Source organism: Aquarana catesbeiana, linkage group LG11 (assembly GCF_042186555.1).
Source record: "Aquarana catesbeiana isolate 2022-GZ linkage group LG11, ASM4218655v1, whole genome shotgun sequence".
Taxonomy (NCBI): Eukaryota; Metazoa; Chordata; class Amphibia; order Anura; family Ranidae; genus Aquarana; species Aquarana catesbeiana.
Window position 1 is genome coordinate 46616304 of NC_133334.1, and position 20414 is coordinate 46636717.

Genomic DNA, 20414 nt, shown 5'->3' on the forward strand with positions numbered 1-20414 from the left:
GAAAGAGCAAGATGAGAACCAGGTTTAGGCAACACAGATGCACACATTGAAGAGGCAGGACGACACATCTTTTTGGGGCAGGCTCTCACGTAATGCCCGGATTCACCGCAGTAAAGGCACAGGTTGTGGGTTCGTCTGCGCATCTTTTCCTCCGGAGTAAGCGTGGGCCGGAGCAAACCGAGTTGCATGGGCTCAGGGGGTTCTGGAGCTGGAACAGAAGAAGCAGGAGGAAACTGGCCGACAGGACTGGGAACCTTTGTAACATCCAGGTGGGACGAAGGTGACTGGTAGACCTTTCTGACCGACGCTCTTTTAGGCGACGGTCAATCTGGATGGAGAGATTGATGAGCTCTTTCAAAGATTGGGGTACCCCAACTCGTGCCAACTCGTCTTTGAGTGGGTCAGATAGCCCCATTCTGAACTGGTGATGCAGGGCGGCGTCATTCCAGTCCGTGTCAGCGCTCCAACGTTTGAATTCTACTGCATAGTCTTCGGCCGCTCTGTGACCTTGTTGCAGAGAGTGCAGTGCAGCTTCAGCAGTCGCTGTCAGTTGGGGATCTTCATATAGTTGGGACATGGCCGTGAAGAAATCATCTAGGCTATCTAGGGAGATAGACTTTTGCTCCAGAAGGCGGTGGTCCCAGGTTTGCGGCTCACCAGCCAGTAAGGAAATAACAAATCCTACTTTGGTTGCTTCCAAGGAAAAGGTGCGGGGTTGCAGAGCAAAGTAGAGCTGGCAGGAATTGCGGAAGGCACGATACTTACTGCGTTCTCCAGGCAAACTTTTCCGGTGTGGGTACTCTGGGCTCTGGAGGAAGCATTACTATGGAGGGTGCAGATTGGAATCCAGCAGAGGACGCACTCTGGGGGTTGGAAGGAGAAGATAAAGCCTGAACTTGTTCCTCCAATCTTGAGTAGCCTTCCTGAAGGCTTTTTACAGCTTGGGTAAGTCCCGCCAGGTGTCTGTACAGTTCATCCATGGGGGAGGCCCCCTGCCCGGACTCAGTCATGGCTGCCTGATACTGTCAGACTTCCACTTACCAGACTGATGAGTCCGCTTAGGCAGAGGGTAGACTCCCTTACTTAACCGACTCACGGCCCCTGGTAGAGCAGACAGGAGGCACAGGAGTGCGGAATGGTATGAGAGCCTGCTGAAGGGATCCAGGTACAGGATGAGAGGTGATCTTCAAGCAGCAGGTCAGTAGTCAGGAACACAGGCTACAGGTGCTGAGCAGGAGCAAGACGGGCAGATCGGGGCACAAGCAGGGTTCGGCAACAGGCTGGCAGCAAAGGTACAACAGGAGCAGGCAGAAGCGGAGTCAAAGAGGCCAAGGTCAGGTACGGGCAGCAAACAGGAGAATCCAAAGGCCATCCGGGTCGTAAGGAGATCAGGTACACAGGAACACAAGACAGGCAATGGGAACTAGGGCACAGGGAGCTGATGATCAGGCAGCACTGAGCAGAGTGCATGGCAAACCTAAATAGGCCAGTTGGCGCCAACGGCGCGCACGTGCACGCCGACGCTCACAGGCGTGCCCACGCCAGCGCGCGCACACGCATGCGCCCGCACGCCAGTACACATACCAGCGCCTGCAGGAGCGTGCACAGTAGCACGCACAGGAATGCACGCACCGGCGCGCCCCAGGGTGGCCAGCACCACGACCAGCAAGGTAAGCTCTCTGGCAGTTAGTGTACTGTGTACCCTGCACAGTTGCACCTACAGTATAGCTACCTGAAGCCAGGTGCTTGTGTAGGCTCTTGATGTATTTCCAGTTACTGTACTGTGTACCCTGCACAGTTGCACCTACAGTATAGCTACCTGAAGCCAGGTGCTTGTGTAGGCGCTTGACGTATTTCCAGTTACTGTACTGTGTACCCTGCACAGTTGCACCTACAGTATAGCTACCGAAAGACAAGTGCAGGTATTCTCATACTAATAATACTACAGGCAGGCAGTTGATTCTGCTAGCTGCAGTATAATCGGTATATATATACATCCCAGTTTTGTGCAGCTACATCTCACTGCAGGCCAATAGTATGTCTGGAAGGCCAACAAGGAGAGGCAGACAGTCACAAGCCAATAAAAGAGGGCAAGCAGGCTCTGTGTCTAGAGGCAACAGTGCTGGTCATGGACATGGTGCATCCTCATCAGCACGTGGCCATGGGACACACTTGGCCTTTTTTTCGGCAGCTGGCCATGTTGAGCCGCAACATGCTGAAGACTTGGTCGAGTGGATGACCAAGCGGTCCTCATCCTCTCTCACCCAGGCTCAGGGAACTTTGTCTGGCAAAGCAGCTGCCAACGCAGCCTCTTCCCTCGGCTCAGTGCCATCAGTGACTCCTTCCCTAGCCCCACCATGTCCTCCTGAGGAGTCCCCTGAAGTGTTTGACCACAGTGTTGGGTACATGCTCCAGGAGGATGTTTTGAAGGCTCCGATGATGGTACTCAGTTAAAGGAAGGCAGTAACGTGAGCCCAGACAGAGGGGGTGCCCAAGAAGGACAGCAATCTGGCAGTCATGTTCCCCCTGCTGCAGCATACTGCCAGGTTTGCTCCAGTGATGAGGAGGGAGGGGATGATGAGGTCACTGACTCCACGAGGGTGCCTGATAGGAGAGAGGAGGAGAGAGTAAAATAGAAGAGTCTGGATGGCCGCACTTCCGTGGAAAAAGCGCCTTTATTGTGATAAAATGAAAAATGGATACACGGGACAGCTGGTAGCTAACGCGTTTCACATCAACGGATGCTTACTCATAGCTAAGTAGAAGGTTATCATAGCAGAGACATATAACAGGTAAGTAATTAAAAACATATGTAACACCTGACAGTTTTCATTGAACACTAAACCAAGCAGTGAAACTCACACCCCATGCTCATTACAAGTGTTAACCCTCTGGTGCCCTGACAACAACTAATATGGAAATGAAAATAAAAATAAAAATACAAGTTATTAGACTAAAAAACATTGTTGGCATATATGATAGAGGTCTGGACAGTCGCAAAAAATCAGCACACTGCCTGGGATAAATGTCAAATGAACCACATATGATGGTGTGTTGATATAACCATTATAAATTACACGTATCAAAATGAAAAAAAGAAAAAATAGGAATATGAAAACTGGAAAAACACACACATCAAAAAGTGTAAACAGATGTATTATACGTGCATGCACTATGTGGGACAATACTGAATACCAAAAGTGCTGGAAAGAAGCGTACCTCACTCACGTTTCAGGGGGCCCTTTCAAAAAATTTTAAAATTATGTCAATATAGTTGGAAAAATTACAAAGGCAAATAGCCAAAAATTTTATTATCGTGTCGATTGATTTCTTTTAATACTATGTCCCTATAATGGGATGCCTCATAAAGTATTCAGGCAGTAGCGTACACTGGTACATGAGTGTAGACCAACAGCTCGAACATATAGCTACAATGTAACAAAAATGTAAAGCAAATAAATACATGACCTTAAAAGACCACAAACCAGCAGTAATGTAAAAGAGATTCTTTTGTGTAAGTGTGTAACATTGTAATTTATAAACAGACTAAGCCACAATATTGATATCGTTAAATGGCTATTATCAGTAAAAATGGAACAAAATTAGAAAACCAAAACATATACTACTGGGAAATAATATCATAATTCATGTTCAATACTGAAGAGAAAAACAAAAAACAAAAAACAAAATCCAAGAATCAGTCTCAGTACACACAGTGGGCAGTTCCAAAGGGTTAAAGACCTCACTCTGAGTGCCGCAGCATGCGATTACAGCGCTGAAAAGTGAGAAGTCTCACTCCATGTGCTGCAATGCTCGGCTCGCTGGAAGCTAATCATCTAAACAGATACTATGTTGTGAAAAACCCACAACAGTATTGGTTAAAGTATGTAAACCAGAAAGAGGAAAGCACATTATCTAGGCAAAGGTGTAGCCCGCAATAATAGGAGAGAGGAGGAGGAGGCACATCACCAATGAGGCAGTATGCCCTCCAGGGGCCAGCCTAAGGGCAGCACACTGACTGCATCACACCGCAGAGCTCCGCATGTGCAGGGCGCTGCTGTCTTTGCGCGTTATTCCAAAAGTTCTTTGGTGTGGGCCTTTTTTGAGACGAGTGCATCAGATCGCACCGCTGCTATTTGCAACATATGTCTCAAGCGTATCTAGCGTGGCCAAAACATCTCCCGCTTGGGTACCACATGCTTGAGCAGACATATGTTGACCTGCCACGCAGTTCATTGGCAAGCGTACCTAAAAGACCCACACCAAAGAACAAAGAGGACCTCTCCTTGCTCCTCATCAGCTGGGATCTCCAACCCCACTATACCTTCAGTCCTCTCTGAGACCTGCACTGAGAGGAATGAAGGTGAAGAATTAGGTGTGTCACAGCCAAGTACCTGCGGGGCAATCTGCCATCGGTACACCGACATCAGATTGTACCAGGCAAATTTCCCTACCCCAGCTGCTGCCCCGCAGAAAAAAGTTGCTCCGGTCATGAAGGGGGTAAAACCTTTCGGAGGTCAAGTGGTCAAAGTAGATTTACTTACCCGCTTCTCGGCACTGCTAGACTGTTTCCTCACAGTGTCTTCTTCGTTATACTCCAGCGGTTTAAGGTCCTGACATTAGCAAGACCAACATTGAATGTAAGGATGCAGAGGGACAGTCCACCGCTAGAGTATGAGGAAAACATTGCCTGCTCAGGGAGCGGAGGATCAGGTAAGTGAAAGTGCTTTTACTCTCCTCTAGACCTAAAATAAGCAAGATCTTGCTGGCAGGAAAAAACACCACATTTTTCCCTGTCATGTGCATGAGCCCTTAAAGTGGTTGTAACCCCCCAACCTATTTTTACATATAGGTAAGCCTATAATAAGGCTTACCTGTATGTACTGAAAATATCTCCTAAACTTGCGCCGTTAAGGAGATAGTTCCCTTATAGTGCGCAGATTATGTCATTGGTGCATGCGCAGTAAAGAAACGGCCCTCCGTGCCGTTTCTTCCCCAGCGTGTGCCGTGACTGGGAGAGCCGAAGTCCACAGCCGGAATCCACAGCCCTGGAAGGAAGGGGGGTAAAGATGCTTCAAGCAGCGGAAATATCTTGCGCTTCATCTGCAGGTAAGTGCCACATAATAGGCTAGTATGTGATGCATACTAGCCCATTATGCTTTTACTTTGCAGGGGAATAAAGAGGAAGTAAAACCCATCAGTGTTTACTTCCTCTTTAAATTGAATATTTAACCAAACCTATTTTTGTTTTGGATAGAGTAGGGAAGAATTAGAACCTGTGTCATTTTGTATTGCTGTCTGTTGCCCTGGTAGGTTAAAGTGATTGTAAAGTCTTGTTTTTTTTTTGCTTTAGAAACAACAACCACATTACACTTACCTGCTCTGTGCAGTGGTTTTGCACAGAGCAGCCCAGGTCCTCCTCTTCTTGGGTCCCTATTCAGTGCTGCTGGCTCCTCCCTCCTGTCGAGTGCCCTGGCAGCAAGCAGCTCTCTATGGGGGCACCCGAGCCGAGCCGCAGCTCTGTGTGTCCATTAGGATACGGAGCCACGGTTCGGCCCCGACCCTCTCTCCTGATTGGCTAACTGACATTGATTGACAGCAACGGGAGCCAATGGCGCTGCTGCTGTGTCTCAGCCAATCAGAAGGGAGAGTCCCAGATGGCTGAGGCACTCGTGCACATCGCTGGATAGAGATGGGGCTCAGGTAAGTATTAGGGGGGCCGAGGGGGGCTGCTGCACACAAAAGGTTTTTTAATCTTAATGCATAGAATGCATTAAGATTAAAAAAAAAAACCTTCTGCCTTTGCAACCAATTTAATTCACCCTCTCTATTCATTCTAATGATCAAAGTTACCCAGACAGAAAAAGAAGGAAAATCGAAAATGTTAAAGAACGAGGATGAATCTTTCAATAGGAACACCTATTCTGGTGACAATTGCCTAAGAGGGGAATTTGAAAAGTTCGTCTCTCACTTTGTTGCGTTTCCAAGACAGGAAGCAAAAATAAACTGAGAACGGTTTTCACCATTCCCTACTCTTTCAGGAAATAAAAAATAAAAAAGTTTTGACTATACATACATTTGAAATAATACATTTCTCTAGAGATCTATATTTCACAGCAAAAGAATAGGGAAAAATGAGGATGAAAGTTGAGCAGAGGTATTAGGTTTCAAAAGAAGGATAGCTCTGCAAAATGAAGAACATGGGAACTATGGTCTACATTTCCGTGTCAATGAGCCCTTAGCCCAAATGTATAACCAATTTCTGAGCCGAATAATATAATGGGACTGTTTGTATTGGTGGTACCACATCCCAGTTACAGCCCGTCTATGGATTATAACTGCTTAAAAATATATTTTCAATTATCACTCAACTTTTAGGCCAATACTTGCAGAGGAAGGAGAATTGTCCCCAGATATTAAATCTGCTTCTGCACGGAAAATTAGGTGATATACAGTGCCTTGAAAAAGTACTGAAATTTTCCACATTTTGCCATGTTACAACCAAAAAAGTAAATGTATTTTAATGGGATTTTAGGTGATAGACCAACATAAAGTGGCACATAATTGTAAAGTGGAAGGAAAATGATAAATGGTTTTCAAACTTTTTTACAAATAAATATCAGAAAAGTGTGGCGTACTTTTGTATTCAGCCCCCCTGAGTCAATACTTTGTAGAACCACCTTTCGCTGCAATTGCAGCTGCAAGTCTTTTTGGGGATGTCTCTACCAGCTTTGCACATCGAGAGAGTGACCTTTTTGTCAATTCTTTTTTGCAAAATAGCTCAAACTCTGTCAGATTGGATGGAGAGCGTCTGTGAACAGCAATTTTCAAGTTTTGCCACAGATTCTCAATTGGATTTAGGTCTGGACTTTGATTGGGCCATTCTAACACATGAATATGCTTTGATCTAAACCATTCCATTGTAGCTCTGGCTGTATGTTTAGGGTCGTTGACCTGCTGGAAGGTGAACCTCTGTCCCAGGTGAACCTCAGTCCCAGTCTCAAGTCTTTTGCAGACTCTAACAATTTTTCTTCTAAGATTGCCCTGTGTTTGGCTCCATCCATCTTCCCATCAACTCTCCCCAGCTTCCCTGCCCCTGCTGAAGAAAAGCATCCATACAACATGATGCTGCCACCACCATGTTTCACAGTGGGGATGGTGTGTTCAGGGTGATGTGCAGTGTTCGTTTTATGCCACACAGTGTATTGCTTTTAGGCCAAATTTGGTCTCATCTAACCAGAGCACCTTCTTCCACATGTTTGCTGTGTCCCCCACATGGCTTCCATTGACAAACTGCAAATGGGACTTCTTACAGCTTTCTTTCAACAATGGCTTTCTTCTTGCTTTTTTTCCATAAAGGCCAGATTTGTGGCTTGCACAACTAATAGTTGTCCTGTGGACAGATTCTCCCACCTGAGTTGCGGATCTCTGCAGCTCCTCCAGAGTTACCATGGGCCTCTTGGCTGCTTCTCTGATTAATGCTCTCCTTGCCCGGCCTGTCAGTTTAGGTGGACAGCCAAGTCTTGGTATGTTTGCAGTTGTGTCATACTCTCCCATTTTTGGATGATGGATTGAACAGTGCTCTGTGAGATGTTCAAAGCTTGGGATATTTTTTTATAACCTTCTCCACAACTTTATCCCTGATTTGTCTGGTGTGTTCCTTGGCCTTCATGACGCTGTTTGTTCACTAAGGTTCTCTAACAAACCTCTGAGGGCTTCACAGAACAGCTGTATTTACACAGAGATTAAATTACACCCAGGTGGACTCTATTTACTAATTAGGTAACTTCTGAAGCAATTGGTTCTGCTAGATTTTAGTTAGGGGTATTAGAGTAAAGGGGGCCGAATACAAATGCACACCACACTTTTCAGATATTGATTTGTAAAAAATTTGGAAAACCATTTATCATTTTCCTTCTACTTCACAATTATTTGCCACTTTGTGTTGGTCTATCACATAAAATCCCCAAAAAATACATTTACGTTTTTGGTTGTAACATGACAAAATGTGGAAAATTTTAAGGCGAATGAATCAAGGCACTGTAATTCTAATACAGCTAATATCTGGGGAGTGTGGATAATAAAACTGACCTGGGTTGGAAATGAGTGGTGGCCACATAGAGGAGGATCTACTTCCATGATGTCGGTAGGAGAGAGTTCCTTGGGTGAATGCACCTGGTAACCTGGGTTTTTAAATATTATAAGCCTCAAGAGTTTCATGGGACCCCATGCAAACTAGATCTGGAACCACTGGAATCAGAGAGGCCGCTTGCAAGTATGTAACATGTAATTTGCAACATGACTCCAAGGATGGCTTTAGTAAGAAACCTGTGAAATGTCGTGAACTGGAGGGGTGATTACTGGGGTTTCAGACTCGCTATCATTGAAAGCTTTTTTTGTAGGCCTCAGTGTGGGAACTGGTTTAGCAAAACGCAGCAAGAAGGTGCTTTAAGTGCCCATTTAACAGATGGTGATGTCTGAGGGTGCTCTGAAGGTGCATGCATGTGGGATCATCCTCAGATCTCTATGGCATCTTTACTGAGATGTGGCATGAGGTGGAGAGGTTAGGTGGAAAGAACTTGTGCTCACCCTCTTCAACCAGTAATGTGCAGGAAAAATTAGAAAAAATAGGATTTTTTATAACAGCTTACCTGTAAAATCCTTTTCTTTCGATGGACATCACGGGACACAGAGCCACAGTAATAACTGATGGGTTATGTAGGTACCTTTAGGTATTGGACACTGGTCACACCCTAATCAGGAAGTTCAACCCCCTATATAATCCCTCCCCTTCCAGGGATACCTCAGTTTTGTAGCAAAGCAATATAAGTGTATTAGAAGAGGGGCGGGACCTCTGTGTCCCGTGATGTCCATCGAAAGAAAAGGATTTTACAGGTAAGCTGTTATAAAAAATCCTATTTTCTTTCTCGGACATCACGGGACACAAAGCCACAGTAATAACTGATGGGATGTCCCAAAGCAATGCCAACTGAGGGGGGGGGGGGGGAATCACAACCAAGTAGGGTGCAATCAGACCCGAGGACCCTGCACCGCTGTCTGCAGCACACTACGCCCAAAGGCAATATCCTCATACCTTCTCACATCCACCTGATAAAATCTGGTGAATGTATGAACTGAAGACCAGGTTGCGGCCTTGCAGATCTGAGCCATAGAGGCCTGGTGATGCACTGCCCAAGAAGCACTAATGGCCCTTGTGGAATGTGCCTTGATCTGAAACGGAGGAATCTTCTGTTTCAAACCGTAAGCCTGAATAATCAATTGTCTAATCCATTTAGAAATGGTAGCTTTTGACTCTGCCTGTCCTCTACTGGGACCCTCTGGCAGCACGAACAAAACATCCGTTTTGCGAATTTGAGCAGTTGCTCCCAGATAGGTCTTGACTGCTTTTACTACATCCAAAGAATGTAGTGACCTCTCTTCCGAAGAACAGGGATCTGGAAAAAAACATCTAAAACAATGTCTTGGTTTAGATGAAAATCTGAAACCACCTTCGGTAAAAAACTAGGATGAGGGCGCAATACCACTCTATCCTTGTGTATAATCAAATAAGGCTCTTTACAGGAAAGAGCTGCCAATTCTGATACTCTTCCAGCAGAAGAGATGGCTACCAGAAAAAATTAGTTTCCTTGTCAGCAAGACCAAAGGAATCTGACGTATTGGTTCAAAAGGTTGTTTCTGTAACACTGACAGAACCAAGTTCAAGTCCCAGGGGTTTAGAGGTGCCTTAACCGGAGGATTAAGACGCATCACTCCCTGCATAAAGTTTCGGACCAAAGAATGCGAAGCAAGTGGCCGTTGAAACAATACTGATAAAGCCGAGACCTGGCCCTTGATGGTACTCAAGGCCAGCTTCATCTCTAATCCTGATTGTAGAAAATCAAGAATTCTACCTATGACATATTTTCTGGGATTCCAACCCCTGGATTCACACCAGGATACATAAGCTTTCCAGACTCTATGATAAATCATTCTCGAAGCTGGCTTCCTTGCATTGATCAAGGTAGATATGACAGGACCTGAAAGCCCACGACTCTTCAGAACGTGGGTCTCAATAGGGTCTCAAACCATCAAATTTAGCGTTTGTAAGGCAGGATGAAACACTGGACCTTGAGATAACAGGTCTGGGCGTACCGGTAGGGTCCAAGGGGAACCCACCGTCATCCTTACTATTTCTGCATACCAAGTCCTTCCGGGCCAAGCGGGGGCCACCAGAAGTACCGACTTCCTTTCCTGCCTGATCCTGCGAAGGAGTCATGGCAGTAGCAGAATAGGCCGGAATGCATAAATCAGTGAGAACCGATGCCACGGAATCACCACTGCATCTGTCCCGCATGCAAGAGGATCCCTCGTCCTTGCCACAAATCTGTCTATCTTTTTGTTGAATTGGGATGCAAAGAGATCTACATCTGGGACCCCCCATCTTTGGCATATGGCCAAAAAGACGTCGGGATGCAGAGACCATTTCCCTGGGAGTAACTGCTGGCGACTTAGATAGTCCGCCTGCCAGTTCTCTATCCCTGGAATGAAAACTGCCGATATGCACGGCACATGCATCTCTGCCCAGACTAAGATCTGGTTCACCTCCTTTTGAGCAGCTCGGCTCCGGGTGCCTACCTGATGATTGACATAAGCCACTGCTGTGGCATTGTCAGACTGGATCCTGACCGGGCAACCCTGTAGCCTGATAGTCCAGGCTCTTAGAGCTAGATATACCGCCCGGATCTCCAGAATGTGGATGGGTAAGGTCCTCTCGGTCTTGGACCATAGCCCCTGGATCGCAGACTGTTCCAGAACTGCTCCCCAACCTGACAGACTGGCATCTGTTGTTACCACCGTCCAGGTAACCAGTAGAAAGGATTTCCCCTTCTGCAGGTTTTCAGGTATGAGACACCAATTGAGGCTCTGACGCACCGCATGTAACAGGTGCATCGGAAAGTCTAATGCCTGAACCTTCTTTTTCCAGGCCGACAGAATACTGTCCTCAAGTTCCCGTTCAAGGAAGCCACCAACCGGTCTATCAAGATTCTGTCTAGGTACTAGGTATGCTATGACAGTTATATCCTGAGCCCTTAATCTGGCCAGAGGAGGGGCCAAGACCTTTGTGAACACTCGAGGTGCAGTGGCTATCCCGAAAGGCAGAGCCACGAACTGGAAATGGCGCCCTCCTATCTTGAAGCGTAGAAACTTCTGATGAACCGGAAAAATGGGCACATGTAGATATGCATCTCTGATGTCTATCGATGCCAAAAATTCTCCTCCCTGCAGGATGGAGACTACTGTCCGAATTGATTCCATGCAGAAGGACTGAATCCTTAGGAATCGATTCAGATCCCTAAAATCCAGAATGGGTCTGACATCCCCATTTGGTGTTTGGACCGTAAAAAGGTTGGAATAGAAGCCCAATCCTTGATCCTTTGTGGGAACCACCATAATGACCTCTTGCGACAAAAGTCGCTCTAATGCTAGAAGGAGCCACTGCTTCTTCTCTGGGTCTCTGGGAACCCTTGATCTGAGGAAACGAGGAGAGGGAAATTCTTGGAACTCCAGCTTGTACCCTAAGGTTACTGTGGAGATTACCCATCTGTCCTGGAAGTCCTTCTGCCAGAGCTTTGAGAACTGTAGCAGTCTTCCCCCCACTCGAGCGAGCGGGGGCGCCCCCTCATGAAGAGGCCTTAGTGTCTTGTCTAGAAGACTTCTTCCCCCAGGACTTCTTTTGTTCCTGGTGTTGACTCTTGTTTCTTGCCCCAGACGGAGGAGGCTGTCGTGACTGCCTGGAGGCTGAAGCCCCTGGCGCTGGGGAAAGAGTCCGTTTGAAAGAGGGACGCTTACTCTTCTTCTTAACAGGTAAGAGAGTGCTTTTCCCACAAGAGATTCTCTTGATATAGTTATCCAAGTCTTCTCCAAACAACCTTGCACCACGAAAAGGAAACCCAGCCAAGAGCTTCTTACATGGTGCTTTGGCTGACCAATTTTTCAACCTTAAGATTCTACGCATATGCACCAACCCAAGTGAAAGGCGAGAGGTTTGCATGATAGAATCTCTGATGGCGTCAACAACATAACATAAGGCCGCTGGAAGGTTAACAAACCCCTGGGCCTGTTGTTCAGGTAATACTTTGATGACCTGCTTGGTCTCTTAAGTATTGACAGACACCAATCGCTGCTACTGCAAGTTGGGCCACTGATCCTGCTAAGGAAAAAACATCCTTTAATAAGGATTCCATCTTTTTATCCACAGGATCCCTGAGCATCTAAACGTTGTCTACAGGACAAGTCAGACTACTATTTATAGAGGAAATGGCCGCATCAATTTTCTTCCATAGGATAAAGTGTTGAAAACTTTTTCGGCAGAAATCGCTTATCTGGGTGATCCCACTCAGAATAAAGGAGCTTTTCAAGCAAATTATGAACAGGAAAATACAAAAGAGGAGCAGCGCTGTGACAAAGAAAGTGAAAAAGTATATGTGATATACCCAAATCAAAAAAATAAATGAGTAAATACTAGACCCAAGTTTGCAATAGGTACCAAAGTTCATATAAATAGGTAGAAAAAGTCCTATCCAAGATCAATCATAAGTAGTAGACAAAATAGGAAGCGTAGATAGGTAGAAATCCAAATACATCAATATGTCCTTCACCGCACCACTGTGGTATTGATAAAAATGCGCGCTTACCAAACGGCAAGCTTGAAAAAGCTTGCGACCTTAACCCGGTCGGGGCCTTTCAGGATGGAACCATCAAAGGAAAACACACATCACCTTCGCTTGGATTAAGCACGCTCACCACCAATTATCACTGTTTTATGGAGATGTACCCCTGGTTAGGGATAAACCTCGAGAGAGGTGTACCAAGAAAAGAGGGAAAGCACCATAGCGTAATCCAGCTTTCACGGTTTATTAAAATCAAAACTAGTAAATTGCACTTACATTCAGAAAGGTAAACAATAACACATAAGCCGGCCGGCTAGAAGCGAACGCCCGTCCTACAGGCTGTGGATGCAGCACGTCAGCACGCCCGACGTACGTTTCGTCACACTCTGACGTCGTTCGCTTCTAGCCGGCCGGCTTATGTGTTATTGTTTACCTTTGTGATTTATCTTTAGTCTATCAACAGGAAAAGCATGTGCTGCTTGGGAAAGTTTCAGTGACCCCAAAGCAGAAGAGGATTCTTTAACAGCTTCAGGTACGGGCAACTTAAATGTGGAGCGGACCAATCCAGTAAGGATCTGCACTAAGACTTTCTCCTCTTGGGAAGTCGCAGAGGGTCCCTCTCCACCAGATTCCTCCGAAGAGGAATTATCTGTCCCATCCTGATCCTCTGAAAGGGATTCATCTCCTTTATCCCAGAGCTCCTCTGCTTGAGGGTCTTGGGAAAAAGAGGAAGGCCTAGTACGTTTTCTTCCACTGAGTGAAGCTGTAATCACGGCCATTAATCTTTCCTCTAACCCAGTAGTGGTTGAGGAAAAAACCTCTTGTGTAATGTATACAGGGGCTGAAGTGCCGGAAGCAGGTATAGCCCCAGACCCCAACGGCTCTCCCTGTCCAGCCGTCCCTGGCCCCTCAGGGGGGAGGATGTAGCAGACAGGGGGTCCTCAGAACCTGAACGAGATCCCCTAGTGTCTCTGGTTCTGGGGGTACTTGAACCTCTTCTACCCATAGTGCAAAGCAACAAGGTGTGAGGTATCCAAAATGAACACTGACTGCTGAGCAATGTAGTCTGGCAAAAGCCTTGCTACCAAATGCCCAGTCCGGTGTTACCTTAGTAAATGCAGCCTAGGAGAATGCCTGTGTCCCACCTTACATGCGACTGTCAGCTCTGTGTCCCTCCAAGGCTCAGAGCACCTGTAGAGTGTGCTTTAAGTAGCCATGCTTCTGGCACTGTGGGCGTCTGAGCACGCTGACGCTGTGCTGACGCCCCGCCCCCCCCTTCGTTTTTTCGAAAACAAGCGCTTCCCGCGTGAGCCTGACCCTTCTGGAGTAAGCATGGAGAAAGGCTGGGGGTGGAGGAGGAAGGAGAGAGGCCGGCAGCGATGGGATCTGCATAGATGCAATGGCGGCCTGGCGGCAGCGACAGTACGGTATAAACACCGCCTTACAGCCCACCTGCGGCCTCCCCTTGGCCTGGGGGGAACATTCCTAAGGAGAAATCCCCCATCCCATCCTACCTGGAGCCGGTCGGAAGAGCTGTGCAGCATGGAACGCTGAGACAGAAACAGCATGAGAAGGTATGTGCTCTTGGCAGTCCCCGGTGGTCACATTAGGCATAGCATGCATCTACCTTAAAGGAGAAAACCTACTAGAATTCAAAATTCTGTGGAATCTCTTCTTACCTTATCCAGCCGCAGGGTGCTGTATACACAGACCCAATCTTCACCTCTCACGGTGGGCTCCGTTTGAAAAAAACGTCAGAGACTGGGGCCCCCTACAAATAGGGGGATCCTGCAGTTCTGGCCCTGTAAAGCACCCAGCCAGAAATTAGGAGGTTTAAAGCCATTTTCTGATCTGCGGGGTCCAGCTCTCTAAAAAAGAGAAGCATTACAGGTAAAACCTCGTTTCTTCGGACACGAGGCCCGGGTACCATCCAATTCGGCCATGAAAAGACACTTTGAATGGATCTGGTTCGCCTGGCTTGCCCCAGTATAGGATATCAGGATATTCCCTTTGGAGCTTCAGCACAGGACATCTTTACACGTCCAACACCTAAGACACTGGCGTAAAAACTGAGGTATCCCTGGAAGGGGAGGGATTATATAGGGGGTTGAACTTCCTGTTTAGGGTGTGACCAGTGTCCAATACCTAAAGGTACCTACATAACCCATCAGTTATTACTGTGGTTCTGTGTCCCGTGATGTCTGAGAAAGAAATAAAGCTTCTCTTTCAGAGACAATTCATTTTGCCTCGATTTTGCCTTGTCTTAGAGTTTAGGATTTTATAAAGTTTCTATTCATGCGGCATGAGGTTCCCTGGGAAGAAAGTAAGCACAAATTGCATCCCCTACTGCAGTGAGTAGGTCTTGACTGTACATATTAAGACATACATTAATGCACATTGCAGTTTGGGCATGTGCTTGCAGGACAACCAAGGGTAGGTTAGAATGACTCTGTCAAAACCCTCTCGCCAGCTTGGAAGTCATGTTGGATCTACCACCCACAAGAAGCCTGCGATGAGTAATCCTCACCTAATGCTCTTATGCCATTCTGCAGGACCAAAAGAGTTTCAGGGAATTATCACGCTTCCTTGTAAGCTCGGACTAACTGGGGTAGTTATAACCAATCGTTTTTTTGTTTTTTTTTAATTGTGATACATACCTGACTATTAATGGTGAAACCTTCATTAACATTAAAACACCAGGAATTTACCCTTTTGATTTTAACACATTAATTCCAAAGTTAAGGACTTTAGCAATCTACTGTTAATGGTTATCTACCTGTCACTGAACTTTTAAAAGGCACCAGTAAAAAAAGCAGATCAGTAGTTTGATATAAGAGCCATTGTTCCTCCTTGTGACTTATCTACTGCCTGGAGCGATACATGTTTGTTCCCAGGACTTCAATTATCCTGCTCCACCCAATACCTGTATCTTATGACTAGAGGTCTCTTATATCGCATAAATGTTACTCTTTTGTGTCTGTACACCCATCAACAAGGTATGAATTGTATTATAGTAACAAAAACTGTTGTTGCTCATGCTTGAAAAAAGACAAACACTAATCTTTAGCAGTGCTGATCAATTTACTAGATTTAGGGGGGCCTGAAATTACCAAATAGCTGCATATTATAATAGGTATGTGTAACATTTCAGAACGACATTAGGACAGGAAACTGTCCGCTTCTCGAATGGGGAGACATTTTCTCTCATTTCCTGTTGTTTAACAGTAAAAAGTAACACAGGTGAACAGCTGGAGGGATACAAGGCCCAAGGAAAAACCCCACTGTAGCTGGAGTACCCTGGTAGCAATCAGGGATGGTTTCCCCACAGTAGCTGGGTCTTCCGGGGATGCTGTGTGATATTAAAGCGGTGTTCCACCCAAATTTTGAACAATATCTGTATGTATTCTCTTCCTTGCCTAGATGCTGACATGCCGTTATTACCTTTTATTTTTCTATTCTTCTTTGCACTTCCTGGTTCTCCTCCCGTGGGAGTAGGCGTGTTTCTAGCCTCTCCCAGACTCCTGGGAGCTAGTCTCAGGCTTCCCAGGATGCCACTGAGCATGTGCGGGAACGAGCGGTGAATGCTGGGAGCACAGCATTCACCACATCCAGGAAATAAATGCTTGTGGGCTTCAAATGCCCACAATGAAGATGGAAACCGCCTGCAGTGAATAATATAAGTTATTCTTTCCGACGAAATCTGACACAGGCGGACATATTACACACAATATGTGAGTATGTAATGCTGAGAAGAAAAGTTTGTAAATGAACTCAAAAAAAAAAAAAAACGATAGATAGGTGGACCCCCGCTTTAAGCTCTGACCCAGCTGCTTGCATGCCAGTTCTGACAGTAGAGGGCTTCGTACTTGGCAAAAGATTACTTGCTCAGCTCCCGCTGCCTCTTCAGGTGTGCCCTTTGAATTGCTGTTGGAACCCAGGCAGTTGTGAGAAAAAGGAGTTAAAGAATCTTACTCCTGCTTCTGAGCATGAGTAAATAGGTACCATTTGCAGACCTTTCAGATTCATCTTGTTCAAACTATACAGTGGGTCTCCTAAAGTTATGTCTCCGGGAGCGCCTCAAGGGGTTGAGTGTTGGTTCCATCTACTTAAAGGAGAGTTGAACCATTTTCAGGTGCATCAGTGGATGGTGATTCAGAGGGCTGCACAGTGGGAGTATGGACCTGAGCTAGGTGCCCATTAGACTGTGTAATATTGTCAGAATCCATGGCTCCTCCTGGGGTTTTGGAAACAATAATGGAAGAGCAGAAGGTAGCCAATATTGAACATCTGGTGGCATAGATATTTGTGGCTCACGAACATGGGCAAGTTCTTCAAAAACCCTCTACTTGGGTCTTAATAGGTTTGAGAAGTTTACCATCTATGTGTCTTGGTTTTTATTGGTTTCTTTTTCTCTGGATATCGTAAACTGGAACACACCTAGAGTAAGCTGTTGTAGGATAACTCTGGTGACTTCTTTCCACTGTTTGCAGTTTTTCTTGCTGGTGTATGCCTCTATGTTGGACTAGCACTTTGTCCTCAGGTTAAGGGTCAAAGTCTGATGCATCAACTCTCTACCCTTGACAGGTCTTTAATGAACTGTGGGACTTCAGACAGGTGTTATTTCTGCTCCTGAATCCAGGAAGAGTGTGTTCAAATTCTTCTGTGGGAACTGTGGCCCATAGGTCTGTGGGCCCCTGATAGTAAGACCAAACATAACATGGTAGGGGCTTATCCAAGAATATACTGTATGGTTGTATTTACAGACCACTTCTGCTAAGTAATTGGCCTAGTTCCTGCATTTATAAAGCTAAACCTCTCAGAAGTTGCATCAGGATGTTATTGAACCTCTTGCATGACCCATTGCCTTCTGTGTGGCACAGGGTAGTACAGTATATTATTTCTTAATAACTAATGAGTGGCACTGTTCTCAGAAGAAGTCACTTTGGAAACAGGGTTCCTGGTCTGAATGTATTTTCTGTGGTCAGCGATAAGGAAGGCAAAGTGCTTCCACAACAACTGGGCGGCAGTCTAGCCGCTGCTCAGTATTGCCGCCATAAAGTTGATAAAGCAGTCCACCATGACTAGAAAGTGATGATATCCATTTTCTGACATGTCAAGTGTAGAAAAGATAATAGTCAGTACTTCCGGTGGGGCAGATGTGTGCCAAATCAGATATGGAATTTGGACCTCAGACCCCTTTAACATTGAACAGACCACACAGTGTTCGACCACACAGACTTGTTCAACCAACTGGAACAGACCCACAAACATGGCTTGTCTCTTGAACAAGGTGAATGCTTTGTGGAAACCCCAGTGTCCCACTTCTATATGGATTCTCCCAGCCACAGAGCGGGCCTGGGCCCTTAACAGTATGAGCTGCCAGGTCACTGATGAGTTATGAGTGAACATTATTCCGCGGTACAGTATACCATCCCCCAGAACAAAACAGGACAATTTGTTGGATTCTGGTAGTAGCCTTGATCTTTTTCTAGGACTTTTCTCTCTCTCGGTTGTAAAAGGATTACAAGAAACTGATACCAAGTCTAATTCAAGTGCTTTAATTGCTTGCATTCAAAATGCATTTAAAGCGGAGTTCCACCCGAAAGTGGAATCTGCTTTGAGCACTCCTCCCCCCTTACATGCCACATTTCGCATGTCATTTTTTTTTGGGGGGGGGGCGGCGGGTACCTAGCTCACACTTCCTGCTCTCATCGCCTAGGCGACTCCTCCTCTTCCCCTCCCTCTCTGCAATCTTCTGGGACACGTTACAGGTCCCAGAAGATTGCCTGGCCACTATGAGAATGCAGCGTGACTTGCGCATGCACAGTGCACCCCCGGCTGTGAAGCCCCAAGCTGTCACAGCCGGGTGCCCCTACTTGCAATGCCGGCGCTGCTTACAGGCGGGGGAGAGGAGCGAGGCTTCGGGCGGCCACATCGCTGGACAGGTGAGTATCTTTTTGTAGCTGCTGACTTTTAATAAACTTACAAACGAGTGGAACTCCACTTTAACAATGTATTAATGATTACTGAGCTTCCTGTAATTTAATTGTAAGAAACGTGACTTTCAGGTGATTGTTTATCTGTGAATATTTGAGTGATTTTCTTAGTAAAGCATTTCTTGCAACAAAGGTCATAATGAAAAATGGATCCATTGGGTGCAGCAGTAGAAGTGACAACCACACGCCAGTTTTAGGATTACCATGTTTAGTCCATGTAACACTGAATTGGAAGAGGGAAAGTGTTGCAACATGGTAAACCCATGTGATCTAGCCATAATAAACACAGTGAAACCGAGCCAGGGTTTTATCAACATTAATGTAACCAAATTTTCTTCTTCCCTGTGTTAACAAAGGCACTTTGTACCTCATCCAGTGTATGATATACTGTGATTTGTCCCTTTTGCAAAGGCACTAAAATGATGTTTCTGGTACCAAGAACATTTTAATGTGCAACTACAAAAACAAGTATAAGTAACAAAAGTTAAAGCTAAAGCTAAAGCAATAATGGGATGAAGGGGTAATAGAAAATTAGGGTTACCAAGTAATAAAAACTAGTAAAATTGGTGGGGGGGAACGGGTCTGCGGGTTACATTCAGTCATGGAGTGCATTGGACACCCTCTTCTTTCTCTTCTCTTTTTCTTGTTCTTTCCTTTTCTGGTATCCACCTTTATCCACTTTAAAGGCCTACCTGATAATGTAAATTTTTTTGTCCGTATGCGTGCTCTATGTCTGCGGTACTTATTTCACCTGTGTTATACTGCGATTGCCATGTGATGTTTTGATTGGTTTGTTTCCTGCTGTATTCTTTGAGAGAAGAGTTGGATCAACCACATGGAAACCCGCTGTTTATCCATATCGGGCAAGCTTTGTAAAATCAATCTGGACTTTATTGTGAGATATTGTGGATTTTTACCTTTTCTGTTCTATATACCTTTTTGATCAATAAAAATTACAATTTTCATAAAACTAATAAAATAAAGCTGTCTACGAAAAGCCTTTTTTTTTAAAAATAAACAATTCAAACCTCACTAGGCTACAACTAAATTCTTCATTCACAAATGAATAAAGAGCAGGACTTGGCTGTTTCCCTGACAGCTCAGATCTTTAGATCATACTTGGAGATCAGCTCTTTTGGTGTAATCATTGGAGCTCAGCTGTCACTTTGACAAATGTTCATTTAGTTCTGTGTATCCTAAGCTGTTGTCATTGCTCCTAATACAGAATGGAGCAGCTGTCACACTGACAGTGATGTTCTACTGATTATCCTGGGAAAACCAGGTCCTGCAAAGTGCAATACTGAGCTGGAACGAAGTAGAGCCACTCATGATTTGGCATCGGCCTGGTCACACTGATCAAGTCAGGCCCAGAGAAAAAGTCTGAAAGCAATGGACAGAGGGACAGCATGACTGGGTTAACAGGGGAGTGATGGACATTGGTGGTTTTGTTTTTTGTGGGACATGCGTTTCTGGGGTTGGGTGTTTTATCAAAGCAGCTGACGGGGGTTCAAAGCCCTAGAAGGTAGGCAGTATTTGAAGGTCAATAGGTTGGGAACCGTCTTGGGTATGGGTCCCCTAATTTGGTAGTAATTGAGTACCTGACACTATCTCCAAGTCGGTGGGTGGGGTTGGAGGCCTACTTTATGATGTATAGGTGTAAGTTTGTTGCCTACAAGGACCTTGAGTCTCCAGTATACATTCAGTCTGTTGCTGGTTATGTATATTTGGCATTTATATTGGTTATTTA

The 20414-nt window shown here is 45.6% G+C and overlaps 1 protein-coding gene across 1 annotated transcript in view; it reads left to right on the plus strand.

Annotated features, from left to right (window-relative positions):
• The first annotated feature begins 4646 nt into the window (after positions 1-4646).
• LOC141111700 (astacin-like metalloendopeptidase) overlaps positions 4647-20414 on the plus strand; it is a 96308-nt gene continuing 80540 nt past the window's right edge. The window contains exon 1 of the mRNA XM_073603847.1: positions 4647-4713. Within this exon, the coding sequence (XP_073459948.1) occupies positions 4647-4713 (67 nt within the window). The remainder of the gene's footprint in view (positions 4714-20414) is intronic.